The sequence below is a fragment of the Pipra filicauda genome, unplaced genomic scaffold, assembly GCF_003945595.2.
Source record: "Pipra filicauda isolate LSUMZ 115617 unplaced genomic scaffold, ASM394559v2 scaffold65_size3143899_pilon, whole genome shotgun sequence".
Lineage (NCBI taxonomy): Eukaryota > Metazoa > Chordata > Aves > Passeriformes > Pipridae > Pipra > Pipra filicauda.
Window position 1 is genome coordinate 519941 of NW_024104820.1, and position 20565 is coordinate 540505.

The 20565-nt window shown below is 35.4% G+C and overlaps 1 protein-coding gene across 3 annotated transcripts in view; it reads left to right on the forward strand.

Moving 5' to 3' along the window:
* NEBL (nebulette) overlaps nt 1-20565 on the forward strand; it is a 251660-nt gene that overhangs the window by 146668 nt on the left and 84427 nt on the right. Inside the window, exons 4-9 of one of the 3 annotated variants that reach the window (XM_039388523.1) lie at nt 9861-9904; nt 10446-10611; nt 11109-11331; nt 11427-11498; nt 17451-17555; nt 19705-19815. The exons of the other annotated variants lie outside the window; for them this stretch is intronic. Coding sequence (XP_039244457.1) covers nt 11266-11331; nt 11427-11498; nt 17451-17555; nt 19705-19815 — 354 coding nt within the window. The 5' untranslated portion in view covers nt 9861-9904; nt 10446-10611; nt 11109-11265. The remainder of the gene's footprint in view (nt 1-9860; nt 9905-10445; nt 10612-11108; nt 11332-11426; nt 11499-17450; nt 17556-19704; nt 19816-20565) is intronic. 3 annotated transcript variants of the gene reach the window in all.

Sequence of the window (20565 nt, forward strand, 5' to 3'; positions counted from 1 at the left end):
GGGAATAGTACTGAATTAAAGCATATAATTAATTTGAGTCTCCAGCAGAATTAATTATAATTTGTAATGGACATAAAATCTGTGAGGAATGTCCATATTCTTGCACTGTCTGGAAGTCATTTTACAGTAGAAGAAACAAATCACAACAGAAATCCAGTGCTTTTCAAACGAAAGCAAAGCAGCAAAGACCTGATAGGCTTGAGCAGGAAGTAGAAGGAAACCAAGTTTTATGTAACAAAACTGATTAAATTTGACAATATGCAAATTCATCAAGTTTTCTACATATGAACAAATCCACTTACCTGCTTTTATAACTTTTATCAGTACATCTATTAAGTCAAACCAGGATAAAGGTAAAATTTTTGCAGTTTAAGTTCAGATAGAAGCAGGCCTTCAAAGAAGAATCTAATTGAAGTGTATGAAGTTAAGTCTTAGTATTTTGTTGGACTTGAGACAGAGATCGTATCATTCAAGGTCGTTATACCTGAGTACAGACTTATTTTCTCTGGTTTACTTACTTTTTTTTTCATTTTTTTTCTTTAAGGATTTTAAAAAAAATTTCCAAGATTCAGGAGTTCTGTCCTTGTAGTGACCCTATGCTTCTTAAAAGTTGAGTCCCAGAAATTGGAGTGTCACTTCTGTAGACTTGGTCTTGACCAAATGGTAATTATTAATTCTCTGCTTTAAGATCGTTAACAGTTTTATGTCTGGCAATTTGTGTTGTTCTTTTTGAAAGTGACTAATAACAATATAAAATTTTAATTTCAAAACCAACAACTTTTATTTTAAGAGAGAGGAAGGCTTATTACCATTTTCCTGTTAGTTCAGGTGTGATGACATTCCTCTGGGAAGTGATAGACATTGCTTCCAGCCCAGCGGGTGCTTGAATCCATAGCTGAGGGACCTAATCCTGACTGTAATGGGGATTGTGATGGGCATTTTGCTAAAGCTGTACCATGGTGTAGACAAGAACAGAAGGTTCATGGGCCAGAGAAGAGTCTCATGAGGGAGCAGAGCTCTCTGGCTGAGTCTTGTGGTTATCACACACTAAGGACTAGATGTCTCGGTTCTGGCTGCTGCTCCAAAGACTGTTTGAATGTTTAATGATAGTGAAACAGTAAGATTAAACTCATTATTAGCCTTACAGCCAACATGAGATCAATATGACTTGTACTCCGATACTAATTTTTTACCTCAGTTTGATTTTTAGCTTTAGAAAGTTCTAACATCTTAAAACCCCCCTGTGGATAGCATTAGTCAAACACTGTGCTGTACTGGATGTTAATATCCTAGGATTTAAATATAAGCTTGGGGAAGCTGAGTCTGACATATTTTGAATGTCTACACAGAGCATATTATAGCTGCATCTTCATCTTGCAAAGAGATGGTTTAAAATTGTTAAAAGGATGTGAAATGTGTAGTTACATCTGGGGCTGTAGAACAGCATCCATGTATGTAAGATTAGGCATTTCCCGCCCCCGGGGTTTGCAGTTTTGTATTACAGATTATCGTTATTGCATACACTTTTCTGATGAGATTGAGAAATTTCTTTAGCTGTAGTGTAAAGCTGCCAAAATACATTTACCACAGACCTTAAGGCAAATATAATTCTTCCAGAGGCAGCCTCAGGCTTTGGAGGTTTTTGTGCTGAAAGGCAGGCTCAGACTTCCCATGAGATCATCAAAGAGATAAAAAGACTAAAAGCTCTTCAAAGCTAGGCCTTAGGCCCTAACACAAATTAATTCTCTGGTGATGGTTTATGTATGTAAAAAAATGAATAAATATTTACAAAAATGCAATTTAAATAGAAACTTACCCAACTAGACTTGAAATTAACTTTTTAATATTATCTATTCTTTTGAATTGAAAGAAAAACATCTTACTATAACTTTAATTTAGACATCAGATGGCCAGGAAGGAACATGGTATTTTCTCACCCTTTCTGTATGCAAGATTTCAGAGAGGTTATCTTTCTTGTTTCATGCTGAGTAGTTACTCCTGGTAACTAAAGAGACATTCAAATTGATTTGCATAACAACTAACTACACTGTTATTCTAACTCTATCCTGCACATTAACCCAGTTGATTACCAATTGTAGTTTAGTATAAGGTCCTAAGTGAAAGAACTGATCTATGTTCTGATCTCCTTTCACTTTTTCCTTTCATATTTTTTTAGGCTATATCAACACTAAAATTTGTTTAACAAGAAGGTGTTCTAGGGAAAAAAAAACATCTTCAATGCTGTAAATAGAGTATTATAAGTTAAGAGTTAGTTTATGCTGGAAATGACTTAACAGAAATATGACTGAAAAAGAGCCAGGAAAAATCCTGTTGAGAAGCTCAGTGATATCAGCATTAAAACTGTAGGGCTGGGAGTCAAGAAATCTTGATTCATTGCAGGCTCCCTTTCTTACTGTGGAGATGCTGCTTTGTTTCATGGCTCCCTGTTCTCCACCTTGTAAAACAGAATGATAGGATTGTCATATATCTTCAGCTATAGAACAAGGACCAGTCCTGTAGAGTAGCTATTTATCCTCTTTACAAAATTCCAGATGTTCAAAGGAGATTTAAGACAGCTTGTTCTCCAGATCAAGTCTGCTGCACCTCCCAAACCTCTGTCTGTACCGTGATTGTCAATTGGCCACGAATCAGCAGCATGATAGGAGCAGGTTTTTTGATCAGGCTTGCTTACTACCCATGGCTGTTCTTACTTAAGCCTGACTCCAGCTGAGGCCTCAAATGCCTGAGGACAGGGAGAGGACTTGGCTTGCTCTGTGTCTGTATTCTCAATCAAAGGCTTTAGCTCTGTATTTATAAAATTTTTTAAATCATACCCACAAGAAGCTGTATGAGTAAAAAGTATTAATGTTATTAACGGCGACCAGTGATCATGCCCAGTGATGGTATTTCTGGATAATTTGTAGTGTACAAAATATTGCTATAGTATTTCTTTTGCCTTTCTCCTCTCAGGAGGTACTTACTGTTGTGTTTCACGCAGTGCAGGCATTAGCCTTCTTTGATTTGAAGAACTGTAATTCAGTGTGCTTTTTTAAGTGGTAATTTAGATATACTGTGTTATACGAAGAGCATCGTAGCACTATATTTTTATTATTAATTTATAGGAACTATTTTTTCCTATAGTAAAATATAAGAACTGACATTTTAATAAATATTATGATGGTTTTAGTAGATGGAGAAGTATACTCACCTAAAAGTATCAGTGTCGAGATAACTGCAAATTTAAGTTCCACTGTTGTCATTGCTTGTTTTCAAGAGTAACCAGGTCCCAGGTATGACTAAAAAGTAAGATGAAGCAAGAAATACCAGTTTTGTGTCCACTACTGTTTTGAAGAAAACAATTCAGACTTGAAGTAAGATGATACTTTAATATGAAAGCAAATTAAATAACTGATAAAGCATAATTGCTTTATATATTTTTTCATAATTTTTTTGTGAATGATGGATCAAAAGTAAGCCAATTTAAAAATAATACATTCTTCTGCTAAAATCTTCACATTTATTTGGAAAGTGCTGGATCAGCTTTTATTTGATCCATGCGAAAGAAATTTCCCTGGATGTAAAAAAATTTTAAGCTGAAATTTTGCAAATAAATGATGGACCACAACTAAAGTAAAAGGTAAAGTTTGATGTAACTTGTTTTAAAAGACTAAAAAAATCAGATCATGAATCATTCTGCTTCAGATATTCAATTAAAATGCTTTAAAAAGATGATCTGCATTTCTTTGAATATAAAAATATGTTACTAAATGCAAGTTGACATTTCTAAATCAGGTACTTGCCACCTCATCAATGATATAAGCAGAAAAGTATTTTTCAATGGATAGTGGAAGATGTTTTTATCATCTTGTCACTGTTGTCATGGAAACTTGTGTATATCGTTGTTAAACAGAGTGTGCATAAGGATCTAACATTTCTGTGACTTATTATTGCTAGCTATTGTATTTTTAGTGTATTTTCTTCAACATAATAGTCAATGCTCACGAACTTGTAAGTTGCTCTCCTCGACTATAACCACGAACACAATTAGAGGATTAGGTTGTCCAGAGAACCCTTTGTATGGGATTCTTTGTTAAAAGGTTCTTTTCAATACAGGTTTATTAAGAGTTGTAGCCTGTTATAAGCACTTAAAAATTAATATTTACTCTATTCAAGTAGACTGTTTTGACACAGTACCTTTTTTGGGGAAGAATGAGCTATCTATCAGTCATTATAAACTCTCAGTCTTGAAAATTATGGATCTTTTCGGAATGTGCATTTTATATGTTATGTGCTTTTTTTTTGATTACACTGCTAAATTCATAGTACAGCTCATGTGTATAATTGCCTTAACCTATCAGGCATGGAATGGTAGGCTGAGAGATGCTTGACTATGACAATCCAGATTTAACGCTCCTGGACACAAAGTATGTCTAACTTGTTTTTTTGTTAAAATCTTATGATGGGTACAATTCAGAAAGTAGAAAAAAAAAGGTGAACCGTTTTTTTTCTTTCCAGAGATTTGAGAACCAGTAATTTTAAACACAATAAGAGTGATGTATGTTTTACATAAGTAAAGGTTTATTTTTGTCTTTTAGTGTCTGAAGGTACTACAAAATATACCTTCTCCTTCAATTATTTATGACTTGAAATTATTTGTCTTGATAAAAAAATGAAGTTACTAAAATAAACTTTTCATCATTGAACAAATGACTTCTGTTACTTCAAATGTGTTAATTAAATTTCTTTTCTTATCCTGGCCTGTTTGGTTTCATCTTTTGTGTTTTGGGGAGCTTTCTGAAGACTATTCTGAAATTTAAAAGCTGTTATTTTAAATAACTGTCAATGAAGAATGAAGTTTTTTATTTTACGGTTACCTGTCTGTAGCAATTGGATGCAAATGTAACTTACCTGAGAATTACAGTACACATGAAGTGTTCCAGAGCAGTACAGTTTTAAGGGTATTTTTAAAGGTGTGTGTTACATATGGTATTGGCATTGTTCAGTCCAGAGAGTTACAGTAAAAGGACTATGAAAATACAAGCGCAGAAATATGAAGAAGAAAAAACTCAATTAAATACAAGTAAAATAAACCACCGTGGCTTTAGTTTCTAGAAAAAAATGCATTCATTAGGTAAGCGAGGGTTATAGGCTGAAAATTAAATTTATAGGAAATGTCCAATTTTCTCTTCCTGCTCCAGGAGTTTCTGTCAGTTCAGGCAGTTAAATTCAAAGTAATGCCACAAGAAAAATTCCTGGCAAGCAAACATGCCCAATCTATATGGCTAAGGACTAAAAAGGAGTCTGTATGTAAGACAAATACATTTTTCTGTTATTTCAGATTACAGTAAGCCATATATGAATATATAGTCACCAAAAGGAAAAAGGAAATATCTTTAGCTTTTTAGGATTTATCAAAGCAAAATGAAACTTGTTTATTACTGGCTTCATACCTTTTACCTGCATTTGCTGATGATTTTAGCTGTGATTTATAGCAAAGTAGAATTTCCAAACTCTTATTATATATTCCTGGCTCTTTCTTCCATAGGACTTAGTTTTGGATCAAATGAAATTTTTGTAAATGGAAAACTTTGATCTATCCAAACTTTTCTGCATTTAAGGAGTCCTAAGAGAAAAGCCATATATCCCTGTATTTCCCTCTTCTGCTGAATGCGATTTTGATTTTATGGATACCTGACACAGTAACCCAGACAGCTGATAGTTTCATTTTCTAGCCATCTTCTGTAGAACAGCCTTGTGAAATCTAAGCCTCCAGCTGCAGAGCAGAGAGATAGCTTGGGTGTGTATTGCTCTCCACCTAGCATGCAGGTCTCTTGGCCACTTAGCATACAGACGTAGCACCAGTTTTGTAGGTAACAGGAAAACATATCATGACTATTCATTGTTGTAATGTAATAGTAAGAGGTGCTGAAGAGCCTCAGCTGCTGTACCCCAGAGCTGTTAGCTCTGGTGGACTCCCATACCTACTTGAGCACTTGGGTAAGGGGGAAGGGGCTTTATGACACTGAACAAGAAAGGGAAGTGCCACAGCTGTGTCAGGTGGAATGGATTAAACAGTTGCAATGCAGTCAAACATGGCATCTCAGCTCCTAATGCATCAGCTTGTGAAGAGAACTGTAGGAGGGATAAATTTTTCAGGCTTCTGGTTAAACTGAAAATATTAAAGGGGTGGAAACACCAAATTGCTTCATCGTTGAGGATTTAATTTCTTGACAAATGAAAAATTAGAAAAAAAAAATTAGATGGAACTGTGTATCCCAGCTAGGAAATACCATTTTTGAGGCTTAAAAAGTATTGTGTAAACATCCTAGGCAACTATAAATATGGCAGAAAAATGAAGCAGAGGTTTTGGGGTATTTTTAGAATACATTAGTATGTGAAAAGCTTTATGTTGATTTATTTCAATGTATTGTTCCTGATCACAGCTAAGGTTACGTCCGCATGGCACAATCTTATGCCCTGATGACTACTTTCAGTTCTGAATGGGTTCATTTCTCAGGATAATGAGCTCAGACTACACTGCTTCTTGTATCTAGGTTAGATTTGGTATTGTTATGTGAGACTAGCTGTGTACCATACAGACATCTGAAATGCTCTGTCATCAAAATCCAGTTGGGCTAGACAATGTCTCTGAGAGTGTGTGTTTGCAAAAAATGTCTATATTTATGTATTTATTAGGCACTGAAAATTCATTAGATTTTCTGGGATTCAAGAGTCAGTATTCTAACATCTCATTTGTATTTGTCTTTAAAAATATCATTGCCTTCTCTGCTTTACCAAGACCCTAAATAAAATAACTTACATTGAATGAAAATCGTAGCTTAGAACCGTGAGGTATTCGCAGGTTTTGAAGTGTTATTGATAAATGAAGTGTTAATGATCTGACAGATACAAAATGATGGGTAAGGTTTTTTTTCTAAATAGAACCATCTCTTGAATTTCCTTAGTTAATGTGAATTGATATTTAATTTTCAGGGAGGTTAAAACTGGCAGGCTGGAATTCCTCTAATTATTCTGTTTGTGATTCTGGTGCAGATAGCCTAACTATGAGCTTCCTTATACAGGGCTGTTAGGAACTTCTAGTCAGATAGATGAGTATTTCTAGAAATGAGAAGTAATTGAGTGTCAGCACTTACAAATGCCTTGTGTGCTTTTTGAAAAAGACACCACCATCTGTGTTGTGTTGAATTAATTGTACTTATTTCAGTGATGTGCGTGTCTGTCCAGTTAGAGCAGAAAATAACATTTTAATTTCAGGGATATCTGTGGGTTGATTTTTAACTCACTGGAAACAGGAAAAGCACTAAAACTCTGCCTCTGCTCTTATTAGGTTTTCAGTCCAGAATTGAAAGAAGTATATTCATAATGTGTACATACCTCTCAGTATAGTGCTATGCAGACTTCGACCTGAAATACCTTGGTCCTTAATTTGCAACCTATGTTCAAGTACCCTATGAGGAACTCTGCATTAAATAGATTTGAGATGGTGATGTTTCTGGTATCTTTACTAGGACAAGCAAAGCCTCTACTGTTTTGTGAAGTGGTAGAGAAGTTCTTTCAGTACATGTCGATATTACATATCTCAGAAGGCTTTTAGGGATTATGCCAAAAAAGTCCAGTGGTATTGTTTGTTCAGGGACAGAATTGAGAATTACCGCTATATTGTTATGTGAATCAGGGCCAAGATGAGATGAAACATTTTAACTTTCTGGGCTAACAACTCCCAAATGTATTTTTTGAAAGATTGATAAAGGGACAAGGAGATGGTGTGGCTTTGGCCAGATGTGGACTCAGCTGTGTATGATCAAAGTGGGAAAGCTGCCCAACTGTGCGCCTGAACCATTCACATGCTGGGTCAACTTGTACTCATGGAGACTCAGGCTCATTTACGCCCCATGTTTCTTCTGCTTCTGCCTCCTCAGCAGATATGTGTTTAAACCAAGTACTTGAGTAATGTTCTGTGTCAAAAAATAGTGCATCAACACAAGCCAATGACAGCCCTAAGTGTCAGGAGATTGAAATGTCTCCTTTCATAGGATAAACCATATAGTTTGCTTCTGGAATGCTTGTCTTCTCTTATAAGAGGTTCATATGCAGTGAAGGTTGCGTATTGCAAGTACTGTGCTTCTGTGAACAATTTAGACGATATACAGTTATTTTAATGTTTTTGCATCTTCTTCAGCAAAATAGCCTCATTATTAAGGCTGAATCTGAACTGAGATGTGAAACATCCATGCAGGGTGGATGGAGGTAAAAATGCAGCGTTTCCTTACAAAACTTGAATAAATTGGGTACTTCCCTGAAGAAGCCATTTTTCCTCTTTGTATGCATATTAAGTTATCTATAATGCAGTAAGAAATTCTAATTCTGCCGTGCCCTGTGTGCATATAAATATTGTGTACACACAGCACTCCTTTACAGCATTTTCTTAAAATTTTGTACAATCTGATTTTGTTTAATCTGTGCTGTTTCATGCCAGAACAAATGACTATGGATTATTCCATTATATGTAGTGGAAAATGGTTCAGAAGTGTCAGTTTGGAGATTTTGGTAAAAAATGGAAGATTTGTAGGTGAAAAGTAATCTTTAATACAACATAGTTCATAATTGTTTTGGGGATGTAAAGCTCAGCATTTTAACTAGGCCTTTGTTGAGATTAGATTTAGTATTTTTAGCATAGTTTAAAAAATGTTGTAAATGTACACAAACATTCCTGCTGATTCTAGATTATTTATTGCCTCTTATGGAAGTAATTAAAGCTTCTTTCTCATGCCTGGAAGTGTTCAAGGCCAGGTTGGATGAACAACCTGATCTAGTGAGTGGCACCTTTGCCCTTGGCAGTGACTTGGAGCTGGATTATCTTTAGAGTCCCTTCCAACCCAAGCATTTCTATTATTCTTCTCTATCTGCAGGCTATTAATTGAATCATAATGCACTTCTAAACCATGCAACTCTTAAATAGTCCTAACAAATTCTTCCCTGAATGATATCTGGATATATTAAATTTTCAGACTTGCTTTATTGCACAGTGAATTTTATCTGATAGTGTTCAGTGGTTTAAGGAGGGAAAAAAAAAGTGAGACAGGTTTCTGTGTCATATAGTATCTTACTGTGTCTGTTATGTGAAAAGTGGAATTTTGAATAACTTGGGTACAATTAGTTGATTCTGTGATATTTCCCCCTTACTTAGTGCATAGTGATATATTTTTCTTTAATATGATTTATATATATATATAATATATATATAGTCCAACTGCCTGATCACTTCAGGGCTGACCAAAAGTGATCTTGCAGATTTTTATTATGCAGAAACCATTGCAGGGAAACCAGAATTAATATATAAATTTTGGTATGTCCTGCTGCTGAACATGCATGAGATACAATGTAAGCAGGTTAAAAAACTGAACACCTCCCTTTCCCCCCAAAACATGAACAGTTTTGACTTTGTCATTTTGACCGTAATTGCTTTCTGGTGCAAAAAATAGCAAAAGATTTCTCTATATTCAGCAAGCTTTGCAGCTACTAATAGCTTTTCTCTGCTCTCTTAAATATTTGTCAATGTCTTCACTTAAAAAATTTATTAAATGTAGGAAGAAAGGGGAAATTGACTGCACTGAAAGAATATAGTATTTGCAATACCATAACAAAAATCCCAAAGTGAAGCCTTAGTGCTGCATATTTGTCTGGCACTTTTGTAGGTGCTCTGTCTCCTTAACATGTGGTCCTTGAAATCACACATGAGTCTGTTGTTTAGAAATATATTTGCTATGGCCATAATCTTCAAAAACAACCTATTACTCTAAATATGCATCTTATAAGACTAAACCATTTGTTTTCACCAGGATGAAACACCCTGAACTCCAGAAGCAGTCAGCATAAATCCCAGGTAATTTTCATCTATACAAACCAGACTTCTCGGTTTAACCTAAACTTTAGCAATGCCAATCCAAACCTGAACTTTAGGAGTTTATATTTGAGAGTGGAATGGAAAGTCTTGAAGTTTTCTGTACCATTAACATATAAAGAATTCTGTCTCTTGGTTTAGGCTGAAAGCAGTTTGTGCCTTTGTTCTTAATACTTTTTTTTCATATTTTCAGACCTTAACTATGTCAAATGTTTTATTTTTTCTCATCTTTGAAATGTTTCTTTTTCTAAGGAAATGTATGCTTTTAAATAAGCTCTAAGGATGTTGTGTTTGCACACAAGTACTTAAAAGTCTTTGAAGTTTTTTTTTTAAAGAGCACACATTCCTTATATCTTTGCCTGATTACAAAGCTGTGTAGTGGTGAATGACTTTACTAGATAAAGTTCATAATCATGACCTCTACAAAATGAGAAATATACAAGCTACAATTTGGAAAGAAAAATGATCTTAAAATGCTGGTTCCTCCAACTGGTCCTGTAATACCTCCTTGCTCATTTTACAGGAGTAAATACTCTGCACCAGTCGACATAAGGATATCTTTCAGCTTCATTGCAGCTGGAGTCAGTGACTTCATACTGAAAGAGGCTGGTTTTGAGACTACAGACCTTGACAGTTTGTAACAGCCAAGGAACGTACATGTCTGTGTAAATGTGTAGCCATGTATACCTGTAAGTAATACAGACTTGTCTGTATCTATGTATGCACAGGTTTAAACTGCAGCTAGCATGATATGGAAAGTATTTAAGGAATTTTATAAGCTTTGTGGAAAAGAAGTAATTCTGAAAAATGTACTAGCGGTTACACCTACTGGCAAATAAGAATAGCGTGCTTTTTTTAGATCAAAAAGCTCTATTATTGGGCCAACAAAGTTTTGTGATAACAGTTTTGGAGTCATTGATGCCTGGAATCTTAGAACTGGGCAGTTTCACCATAAACTTAGAGTCAATGTTCCCCTTTTAATCCTGTTAATTTTACTACATTACTTATGTTGCAAATTAACTGCATCACAGTATTTTAATTGTGTTCATAGTCATTTTAAAAATAGTTGATGGGGATAGGTCATTTAATTATATTTTATCAGTAAGAAAGCATTAGCTCTGCTGTGACTGATAGCTAGCAAGGCCATCTGCAATGCTTTTTAGTTCACTCACACTGAATTGTTCAGATAAAGGCTGTCAAGTGCTGCCTAAAAAAGGAAGGAGCCGTGGTGACATTAAGTGCAGTGGAGGACACAAATCCAGGCACGCTGGAGGATCTGAGCTGTTTCCTGCAGCTGTGAACCTTTTCAGAGTTTTCATTGTTGTTTCCTGCAAAGTATTAAAATGCGAGTGTCTGTCATTCAGGATCTCAGGGAGGATGAAAATGAAAATGGGGAAGAAGAAGAAAAGGTGGGTTAAACCCCAATAGCTTTTAAAAGTACTTATTTCCTTCTGTTGTTACTCTTTAGGACGATAAACCTAGAATGATTACCTTTCTCTTACAGGTCTTCCTCAAGCCTGTTATTGAGGATAGAAATATGGAACTGGCCCGAAAATGCAGTGAATTAATAAGTGATGTAAGTGACGGTGACTATTTGCATCCTTATATTTGAATTTCTTTTTTCAAGTGTGTTTATATTTATGATACATATTTTCTCAGATATGTACAATGTAGCATGTACCCATCCAAAGCTCAGATATAGAAGCACACAAAGTAATAGAAAAGCACAGATTATTCTAGTACCTTAAGTTATCAGCCATAGAGGGATGAGCTTTTCAGAGCACTTTGATGGTATGAAACACAGACCCTAGAAAGGAGAATGTTTCAAAATGTCTATTGGGTGTCTGCCATGAGAACACCTTGGCTGCTTTCATCAGGAAAATGCAGTATTTGTTCTGATTATAGCCTATGTAGTTTTATTGGTTTGAACAGAACTGGGTTCAGTACACATAGCTGTAAGGAGGGAGGTTAAAAATGGATTTTGAATGTTATCTATTGGTCTGTGGTCACAGATGCTCAGAACTGCTCAGCATATTGTATTGACTACGCTTATAGGACAAATCCATTGAAATGCTAGAATATCTTTAAAATTATTTAACTAGCTTATTCTTGACTTAGTTACTACAGATTTTTAAAACTCTTTATCAGTTATAGACATTATATAAGCATCATAGATCAGATCCAAGAAATTACTGAGCAGAGAATGACTTTAGAATATTTTAAAGAAACTGAAAAGTGATGTCAGGCTCATGTTGTGTTGTAATCTATATTTAGATTTGTGATGTTTATTTTGTGGGAATAGAACATATAGAATCTACACTTTAGGTATAAATTTTTAGGGGTTATGTCTTAGAAAAAAAAAGGTAATTCAGAAGAACAGTATCTGGGATGTGTAAGTGTTACAGTGCTGGCTTGAAAGTGTGACTTGACAAGGTCAAAGTTTCCTCTTTGTCCATATATCTATTTCAGTTTTCACAGAAAGAATGCTGGAAATTGGATAGATCCTTAAGAGAAGGTACCAAGATGGCTCCCTTGTAATCTCAATCTACTTTAGGATGTAGTAGAGATTAATAATATTTTTTACTGATAGCTATCCACATGCTTTCTTTGGGAAAAAATAGCATATGGTGCATTAAGTGCCTGTCAACTCATGTAAAGGCCAATATGAAAATGGACCTGGAGCACTTATCTGACCCAAAATACATTTATTGCTTCCATGCAGCTTCTTTCTTAATGTGATTGCTGTTCTTAAAGGCAAAAACTTATTGAAAAGTACTAAAGAAATATTTTCTTTAATTGAAAAGGAATTATTGCTGTGCTATGTACCCATTAGGAGTAATGTTGGCTTTGGCTGTTAATTAACTGACAAATGGAGTGGCTACATTTTCTCGGATTTTCTGCAGGGCCTTGAGAGCTAGGGTGAATAACTAAGTCAAGCCAGATTTCTGAAGCTTGTAATGGTTCAGGGATTTTTTGCTGTAAACTTGTAATATGTTTAGCCTACAACTGTGTTAGACTTTCCTTGAGATATGTCAAGCATAATGGCAAAGTGTCATTAATGCTTTCAAAGCAACAACAGTATGTACAGGTCCAGACCAATTAATTTAAAAAAAAAGACTCTGTGTTTAAAAATAGCTTTCAAATTTAGGGCCTTATTCAGCCTCTGATGAAATCAGTGCATTAATAGAGTATGAATGTTGGTTCCCAGAATTTTTACTATAATGGAATTTCTTATGTTCAGTGAAGTCCTTCGTGCTGGGGGATAAATTGTTTACCCTGCACACTTCATTGTGGAGACCAATAAACTGCCAGGAGTTTGCATTCTTACCTTTGATTTTTGACTCTTTTATATATTCCTTATCCTTTTTACCATGAACCTTTGCAGAAACTACTGTTTGTGTGGATGTATCATTGGTGTACATCTGTATGTTTTATGTGTACAGTGGTTTTATGGCACTTGCAGTTTGGCCCTAAGATGACCTTGGGAGAGCAGCCTGTGTCCTTGCTGACCACGAGACTGGGTGATTGTCTTTCTCTGATGGTGGAGCTGTCAGCACAGCTCCTCCATCAGAAAGCAGCGCCAGGAGTGCACATACCTGAGATACTGGGGTTGCATTATGCTTGCCCTGCATTCTTTGCTGGCTGACTTTAATTTGGCAATATGGTTTTAAAAAAGTGTTATGATGGCAGTCCTTAGTGCATGCATAGCTGTCAGCCTTGAGCTGTATGTAGGGGAAGCTGTGTTAATGTGCTCCTGTTCTTGAGGAAATCCCCAGTTTCATTTTAGGTTGGCAGTTGTTTGTTCTGTGGCTGTGATACCCCTGGATTGTTTCTCTCAACAGCCATTTCATTTAATCTCCCTTCATGATGCAATTTAATTCCACAGATGTTTTCAAAACTGTCGTGTGTTTGACTTATATGAATTACCTTCCTTTCCAGGCCTTTTCTCTTTCATATTGAAATTGCGCCCATCCATTTGCTTGTGGCGTATTTTCATATTTGTTTTGATTATGGGGTGTGATGTTGTCAATACTGTTTATAAGCAGAGATGGGAATTATTATACATGATATTTGACCAAACTATCATAATCCTTTTCAGTAGAATGGCAGACACTCTGCCACTGAGAATTCTGCTCAGTTTTGGTCATGTGTGGTAGCAGTGCATCTTTTCCCCTATATAAAAGTAGAACTACTTGCCATTTAGCTGTCCTTGCTTTATCATGTCTCTGTTATAAAGGCCAAAGAGACCTAGAGTCAAGTGGAGGAGCAGCGTGCCTTTCCACTCGTACCAACAGGGTTCTGACCACCTAATTCTGGGTGCAGGTGTTCCACTTCACTCGCCATTACTAGCCACACCTCTAATTCAGGAGGACTTTGAGGTCCAAATTGCTGGAGACTACTAAAATACTGTGGAGTAATAGTACTGTACGCCTACCATTTATTTTCTCATGCTTTTCTCTAGGTTGCTGCAACCACAGAGAGAGGATTTTGTATTAGATGGATCCGTGGTCCAACACAGTTCTTAGTCTTATGGGAGATTCTAAATTAATTAATGTAGGGTTGGAAAGTGAGTCCTTAGTGGAAAAAGTTCCCTTTTGTTTTAGCATAAAAGCTAGATAGGAAGCTTTGTTGTTTTTCCGAACTTAAATGGGCATTTGAGACATGACAGTTCTACAGTGGATCTTGGCATGATGACTATTGACATGGTTATTTATATTAAAGTTAGATTAGTATGTGCCCCTGAATACAGTGGTTGCTGCTTGGATTAAGCTGTTACCATTGGAGCCTTTCCTTTAGTCCACAGTCTCCCTCTGTGTTTCTCCCTTGAAAAGGCTGATGGAACAGGCCATGGATGAGATGAATTTTCTTGGCAAACTGGAAAGCTTCAGCCTAAAGGTTGGATGCCCTTGTTTTATAAAGTTGATCTTTCCATATAACGTCCATTAAGAAACAAGTGCAGCTTGAAGCTTGCTGTTTCGATGGTTGTCTAGGAATTTTAATCCACTTTTACATGATAGCTGTGCTACTGGTTAGAGTTAGTTTTATGATGAGTCAGGGAGAAGAAAAGAATGAGAGAAACTGGACCTTTTGAAAGAGCAGTGGCTCCAGGCCATCATACGCAAATTTTTCCTATTTGTTTTTTTCACAAGGTTTACCGGATCTGCTCAGTCTAAACAGCGTATTTTGTTATGAAGGGCAAGTCACTTGCAGGCAAAATTTCTTATTTAGTATTTTAGACATTTGAATGTTTAACTCCAAACCTTGAAGAGGAATGTTAGCTTCTCTGCCTATTCCTTCCAACCATTGGTTATGTTCAGTTGTAGCCAACCTCTTGAGCATCTTGGTTGCATCATTTACAATAGATTTGTTTTTAACTGCAGATGTCATGATGTCATTATACTTGTTGCATATCATCTTCCATCTTTCTCTTTCCAAGCAATGTGGACAATTCTGTAGCAGAATGGAGTGTGTTGGATCACAGTTTGAACAAACATTTTGTTATATGTCCTTTCTAAATGGTCCATTTGTGTCCATTTTGTGGCCTCTGTGGGTTACCATAATAAATGTGAATAATAAGGAGTAAGGGGGTGGCATTAGTCCTTTACTGTTTTTGGGTAGTTTGAAAGCATGACTTTTGCAGCAGAACAGTTTTGATTGTTTCTTCTGGTCATGTTTTGTCATTGTGTCCAATTAAGATACACCTTAGGAAGCTTTTATGTTTGAGTTTTGAATGTAATTATTGCTCTGTAATTAAAATGGATGTAATTACAGTCAGCTTTTGATATCTATGGGTGATTTATCTAAACTGTGAGCAGCAAGACTCTACCAGAGTCATAGTTTTACAGGAGTTCCTATTGGGAATGCCATCAAACCTAACCAGTAAGCAGTCAGCTCCATGGATTTCCCATGCATGTGGGCAGATTGAACAGTGCGTGCCTGCTCATGTGTTCATAAAACTGCACTTTTTTTGTATATTGCTCTGTGATTACATTGGAGTACAGTGTCATACACAGGTTACATGAACCACTGGCTTTGTGATCCCTGAATAAAATCATGACACAGTAATGTTACACTCATTGTTCACCAAACAGTTTTTATTTAGAATAGACCGTAATACACAAAGGCAGACAATATGATTTGGTAACGAGATGTAGATTCTTTCAGTAGACCAAATGTGGGTAAATTCAATATTAAAGTTGTTTACTGTGTGAGGATTAAGTAATCATGAGTTTGAGATGAATTCAGCATTATCTAATCCATTTTGCAGTGTACAGAAAGTTTGCATCAGAATGTACAGGAGCTGATTTTGTGTAAGCTGCCATCCTTCTCATGAATTTTCCAGGTCCCTGTAGAGAAGCATAGACTAGAACTTGTGATATCCATTAAAGATTCAGAGAGAGAGGAAATTAAGACTGCATATTTCTGTAATGCTCGGATGCAGATCATATTGCTTCTGTCAGTGCTTGTCAGCAAGTCTAGAGTGCATAAATGCAAGCTGCTGTTATGCAGAATGTGAAAATGGGGTTAGAGAAATGGTAGTAGATAATAACCATGAAAGAGCTTAGTACTAAATAATTAAATTTGCATTGATCTAAACTATTGTATGTACAAAGAAAGAAATATCACTAAAAACATTTAAGGCTATCCATGTAAAGTGTCTGTCTTTAAAACTTATTTAGTCCATCTCATCATAATTCATCATCTTTCTTCATGAAGTTCTTATATAATAAAGGTACCTACCTGTTAATCATGTCCATAGATTTTATCCTTCTTATAGTCTCACTAATACAAATAAGTAACTCTGACTTCATCAAGTTGTGTGGTACCTGCCCACACTGTTTGCCCATGGTAAGAAAAAGGTTAGTTGTTAAAAAAAAAATTGTGTTTCTATTTTTTTTGCAAAATATATCACGGTGTTTTGTTTCAAAAATTGTTTCCTTTGTACATACACAATTTAAAAATGGCTCAATTTAAAATTTATTTTGTCTTAAATTCTTTTAATCCTTGCATGTCATTTCTGTTGGGTGCTTTGTAGGCAACGGTTTGGCAGTGGCCTTCTGAATTTATTCATTGAACTCTTGGATTCAGAAAGGGGCATTTGATGATGTTATACAGATTCTGTGCTTGCTATGTCTGTGTTAGAAGTTTAACAATTTTATCTTTGAGATCAAGGATCAAGGAGATCAATTATTTGATTCTTCTTTCTTTAGACATACTAAAACATCTGCAACGGTGGTGAAAATGTGCTGTAGATATATAGAAAAAATCCTATCTTTTTCATCTTTATTATTAAAGAGTTCTGTGACTTTTACATAGTCCTGGTACTGTGTGTGAGAACTGGGTGTTTCCCTTTATGGTTTAATTTGATCCAGCTAGAGGTACTTGCAAGCCATCCAGAATAGTATCCATGAATAAAATAAAATAATAATAATAAAAAATATTTAAGTAAAAAATAGCTGTTGTTTATTTTTCTCTGTGTGTGTGTGTGTGTTTAAGAACAATTAAACTTTTTTTCTTCTCTTTGTAGATACACTATAAAGAAGAGTTTAAAAAATCTAAAGGCAAGTGCATATTTGTACCTGACACCCCGCAGCTAAAACATGTGAAAAGTGTCGGTGCTTTTATTTCTGAGGTAAGATCTAAAAGGCTGAAGAATTTTCTTGGCTTCTTATCCTTCTTAAAAAGTCTCTCAGTTGGATACTGTGACTTTTAGCAGGGGAAGGACAGCTTCTTTCAAATAACAGTTCTGTTTATAGCTAAAGTGACTTAAAAGGCTGTAATTAATATATACCGTATATGTGAGTAATAATAATTTGGAATTATGCGATACTTTTATTTTGGGATTTGAAGATACTTTGTTAATGGTTCTGAGCCAGTCCTAGCTATCCCATTTTATGGGTGGGTAAACCGAGGAATAGGAAAAGAATTTTTTTGTTACTTGCTCTGCAATGATGAAGTTTGCAAACTTCACCTGTGCAAAGTTTCCCTGCTGTGGAGAATTCACAGCTTGATATAAAACAGGAGAGAAGGGAACTGTTTCCATGTTATCATCCCTGTCCTTCTTCAGCGAGGGACCTGGGGCAGACATTGGGTCAATGCCATCTGTGGGTTGCCTGAGCACTTGCATGCCTCCCTGTGTCAGAGTTTTTAGGTCTTCGTGTACACAGACATGCACACACACAGGCATACACACACACATACACGCACAACTGTAGTGGCAAAGAAAGAGTAACAGCTTCCAAAATGCCAGAGCAGCATTTACTGCCAGCTCTTCGTGTCCTAGGTACAAGGTGCTGTAGAATTGCATCTCTGATTATTTTCCATAGGTAAGAAGAGCAGCAGGAGTTTTACATGGCAGAGAGTTGCTTTGTTTGGGAATCACTGCTTCTGGGTGATTTTTCTGTCACTGTGACTCTTGGAAGATGTAAATTTTTGGTGCCTCGTTATTTGTGTTACCTTTATTATTATGATAAAGAATGCTCCAATATCTCTGTCTGAAGTTATGTAATTTATATACATTCTGTAATCGCTTTCTGATATCCAAGAGTTTGCTGTGTGGCTACATCCAATAGAAGTGCATCTAGTGAATATTTTTGTTGTATTTATCTTTCTGTTTTCTAAGAAAGAGTGGCATTACTCCAAGGGGAGTAAATCTGATGCAATCACACTTTATAAGAGGCAGACTATTGCAGTCTACAAAAGTACAGTATATAGCGAATATTTATCTAATCCATCTGATTCCAAAGAAAAGCTGCTAATTATAAATCAAAGATTTAGAGATATAAAGGTATTTTAAAATTTTTAAACCCCGTATGTTTTATGTTACCACACTGTTGAGCACTCTTATCTGCTTATTGCAGCATTACCTGAAGCTAATGATGTGATGGATGGTTTATGTTGTAAATTACTGACCTCTAGTGTCCCATAACCTGTTTTTGCAAAACTTGGACACTGAAATTCTTAACAGCATGTCCACAACAGTGAAAAAGAGCCCTCTGGCTTGGAAAATTTATTAGAGCAAATTATTTATATAGATATGTACATATGGGGAATTAACCTCTAATGAAGAACTGTGTATTGCACAGTAAATTAATGACATTAGACAGTATAATTTAAAATATTTTTGGTATTTATGATCACTTTCACAGCTGTACTTGACATTGTTTTTATGAATTTGAAAAACTTATATATGAAGCAGAAACCTCACAGATTTTGAACTATTATTCTGGTCTCTCTTGTGAAGCCCTTTTGTGAGGAATTGCTAGTACTGAACACTGGAGGAAATACAGGATAAGTAAAAAGTAATTAAAAAATGAGACTGTAATATGAAAAGATTAAGTAGAAATTATGGTGGACATGCTAATTTCAATGTTCCCATCCTTTCCAGCTACATTTAATTGCTGATACTTATTAATTGGTAAAATATTTGTTGTTGGCCTCTCATTGCTCCCGTTGTGCAAAACTTGTGAAAAGAGAAAGAAAAAAGATAAGTTTTGATTTTGAAAATTATTTGAAAAAATATAAAAAAATCTGCCTTGCTACCTTATTTTATACTCCCCTCCAAATGATTGAATTTAATTAGTAGATATTTTGCATTGTTTTGTGAATTAGACACATCCACTTAAAGTATTATTTACATATGGTTTTGCTTGGAAGTTAATGACGGCTTTAAATTTTTCCAGTTCTAATGGTCTATGTCATTTTACTTACTAGAAAAAATAGGTAATATGTTTACTGTGTCTTAATTTTTGCATTATATGTCACCTTTTTCTGCCCTCTAGGTGAAGTACAAAGGAGCTGCTAAAAAAGACCTTTCCAACTGTCTTTATCAGCAGATGCCAGCCACAATTGACAGTGTATTTGCAAAAGAATTAATGCAGCTTCAGAGCAAGGTACAATTTTTAGAATTGCAAAATGATTTTTAGATTAACTGTGTGTCAGAGTATGGCCAATTTGAACAAAATATTTGCACAGACACATGATTGCTGGCTTGATTTATTTGAGTGAGTTTATCAACCACAGTTTATCAGCATAACTTCTTAACTTCAAGAACTACTCAGTTTTAAAATGTTGACAATCTTTTGACATTGTTATGTTTATTAAATATACATTTAAAAGCTGCTAGTGCATTCATAAATCCATTAGAAATCCATGAATGCAATAAGGAATTAACTGAATTCAGTGACATTGCACTGTGCTTATAGAATAGATGAATCTTATATAACAACTATTTCCTGTTGGGTGTTGTATTAGCTATATAAAATGTTTGATACTGAAGGCAAAAGAATAAAATCTTTAATGACTTCTATAGGCACTTACTGATAGCAGAAAATGTATTTGTGATGGTCTACATACTAATACAACGAATTTTATAGAATTAAAAATATGAAGTATATTAAAGATAGCGTAAAGCATGTAAACAACCAGCAAAATAGTAAATTCCACTTCAATTGCCTTCGGGGGCTTAAAAATATAATACCCTAAATGTAAGCAGGTGACCCTTCACTTCCATTGATCTCAGTGGAATTGTGAATGTTAAGTATGTGTAATATGAATGGAGCTAGAGATTTTCATTGTTACTCATGAGAATTACAGCTGATAGATGGTCATTGCTTTCTGTCCACCAAACATTTCCACATTTT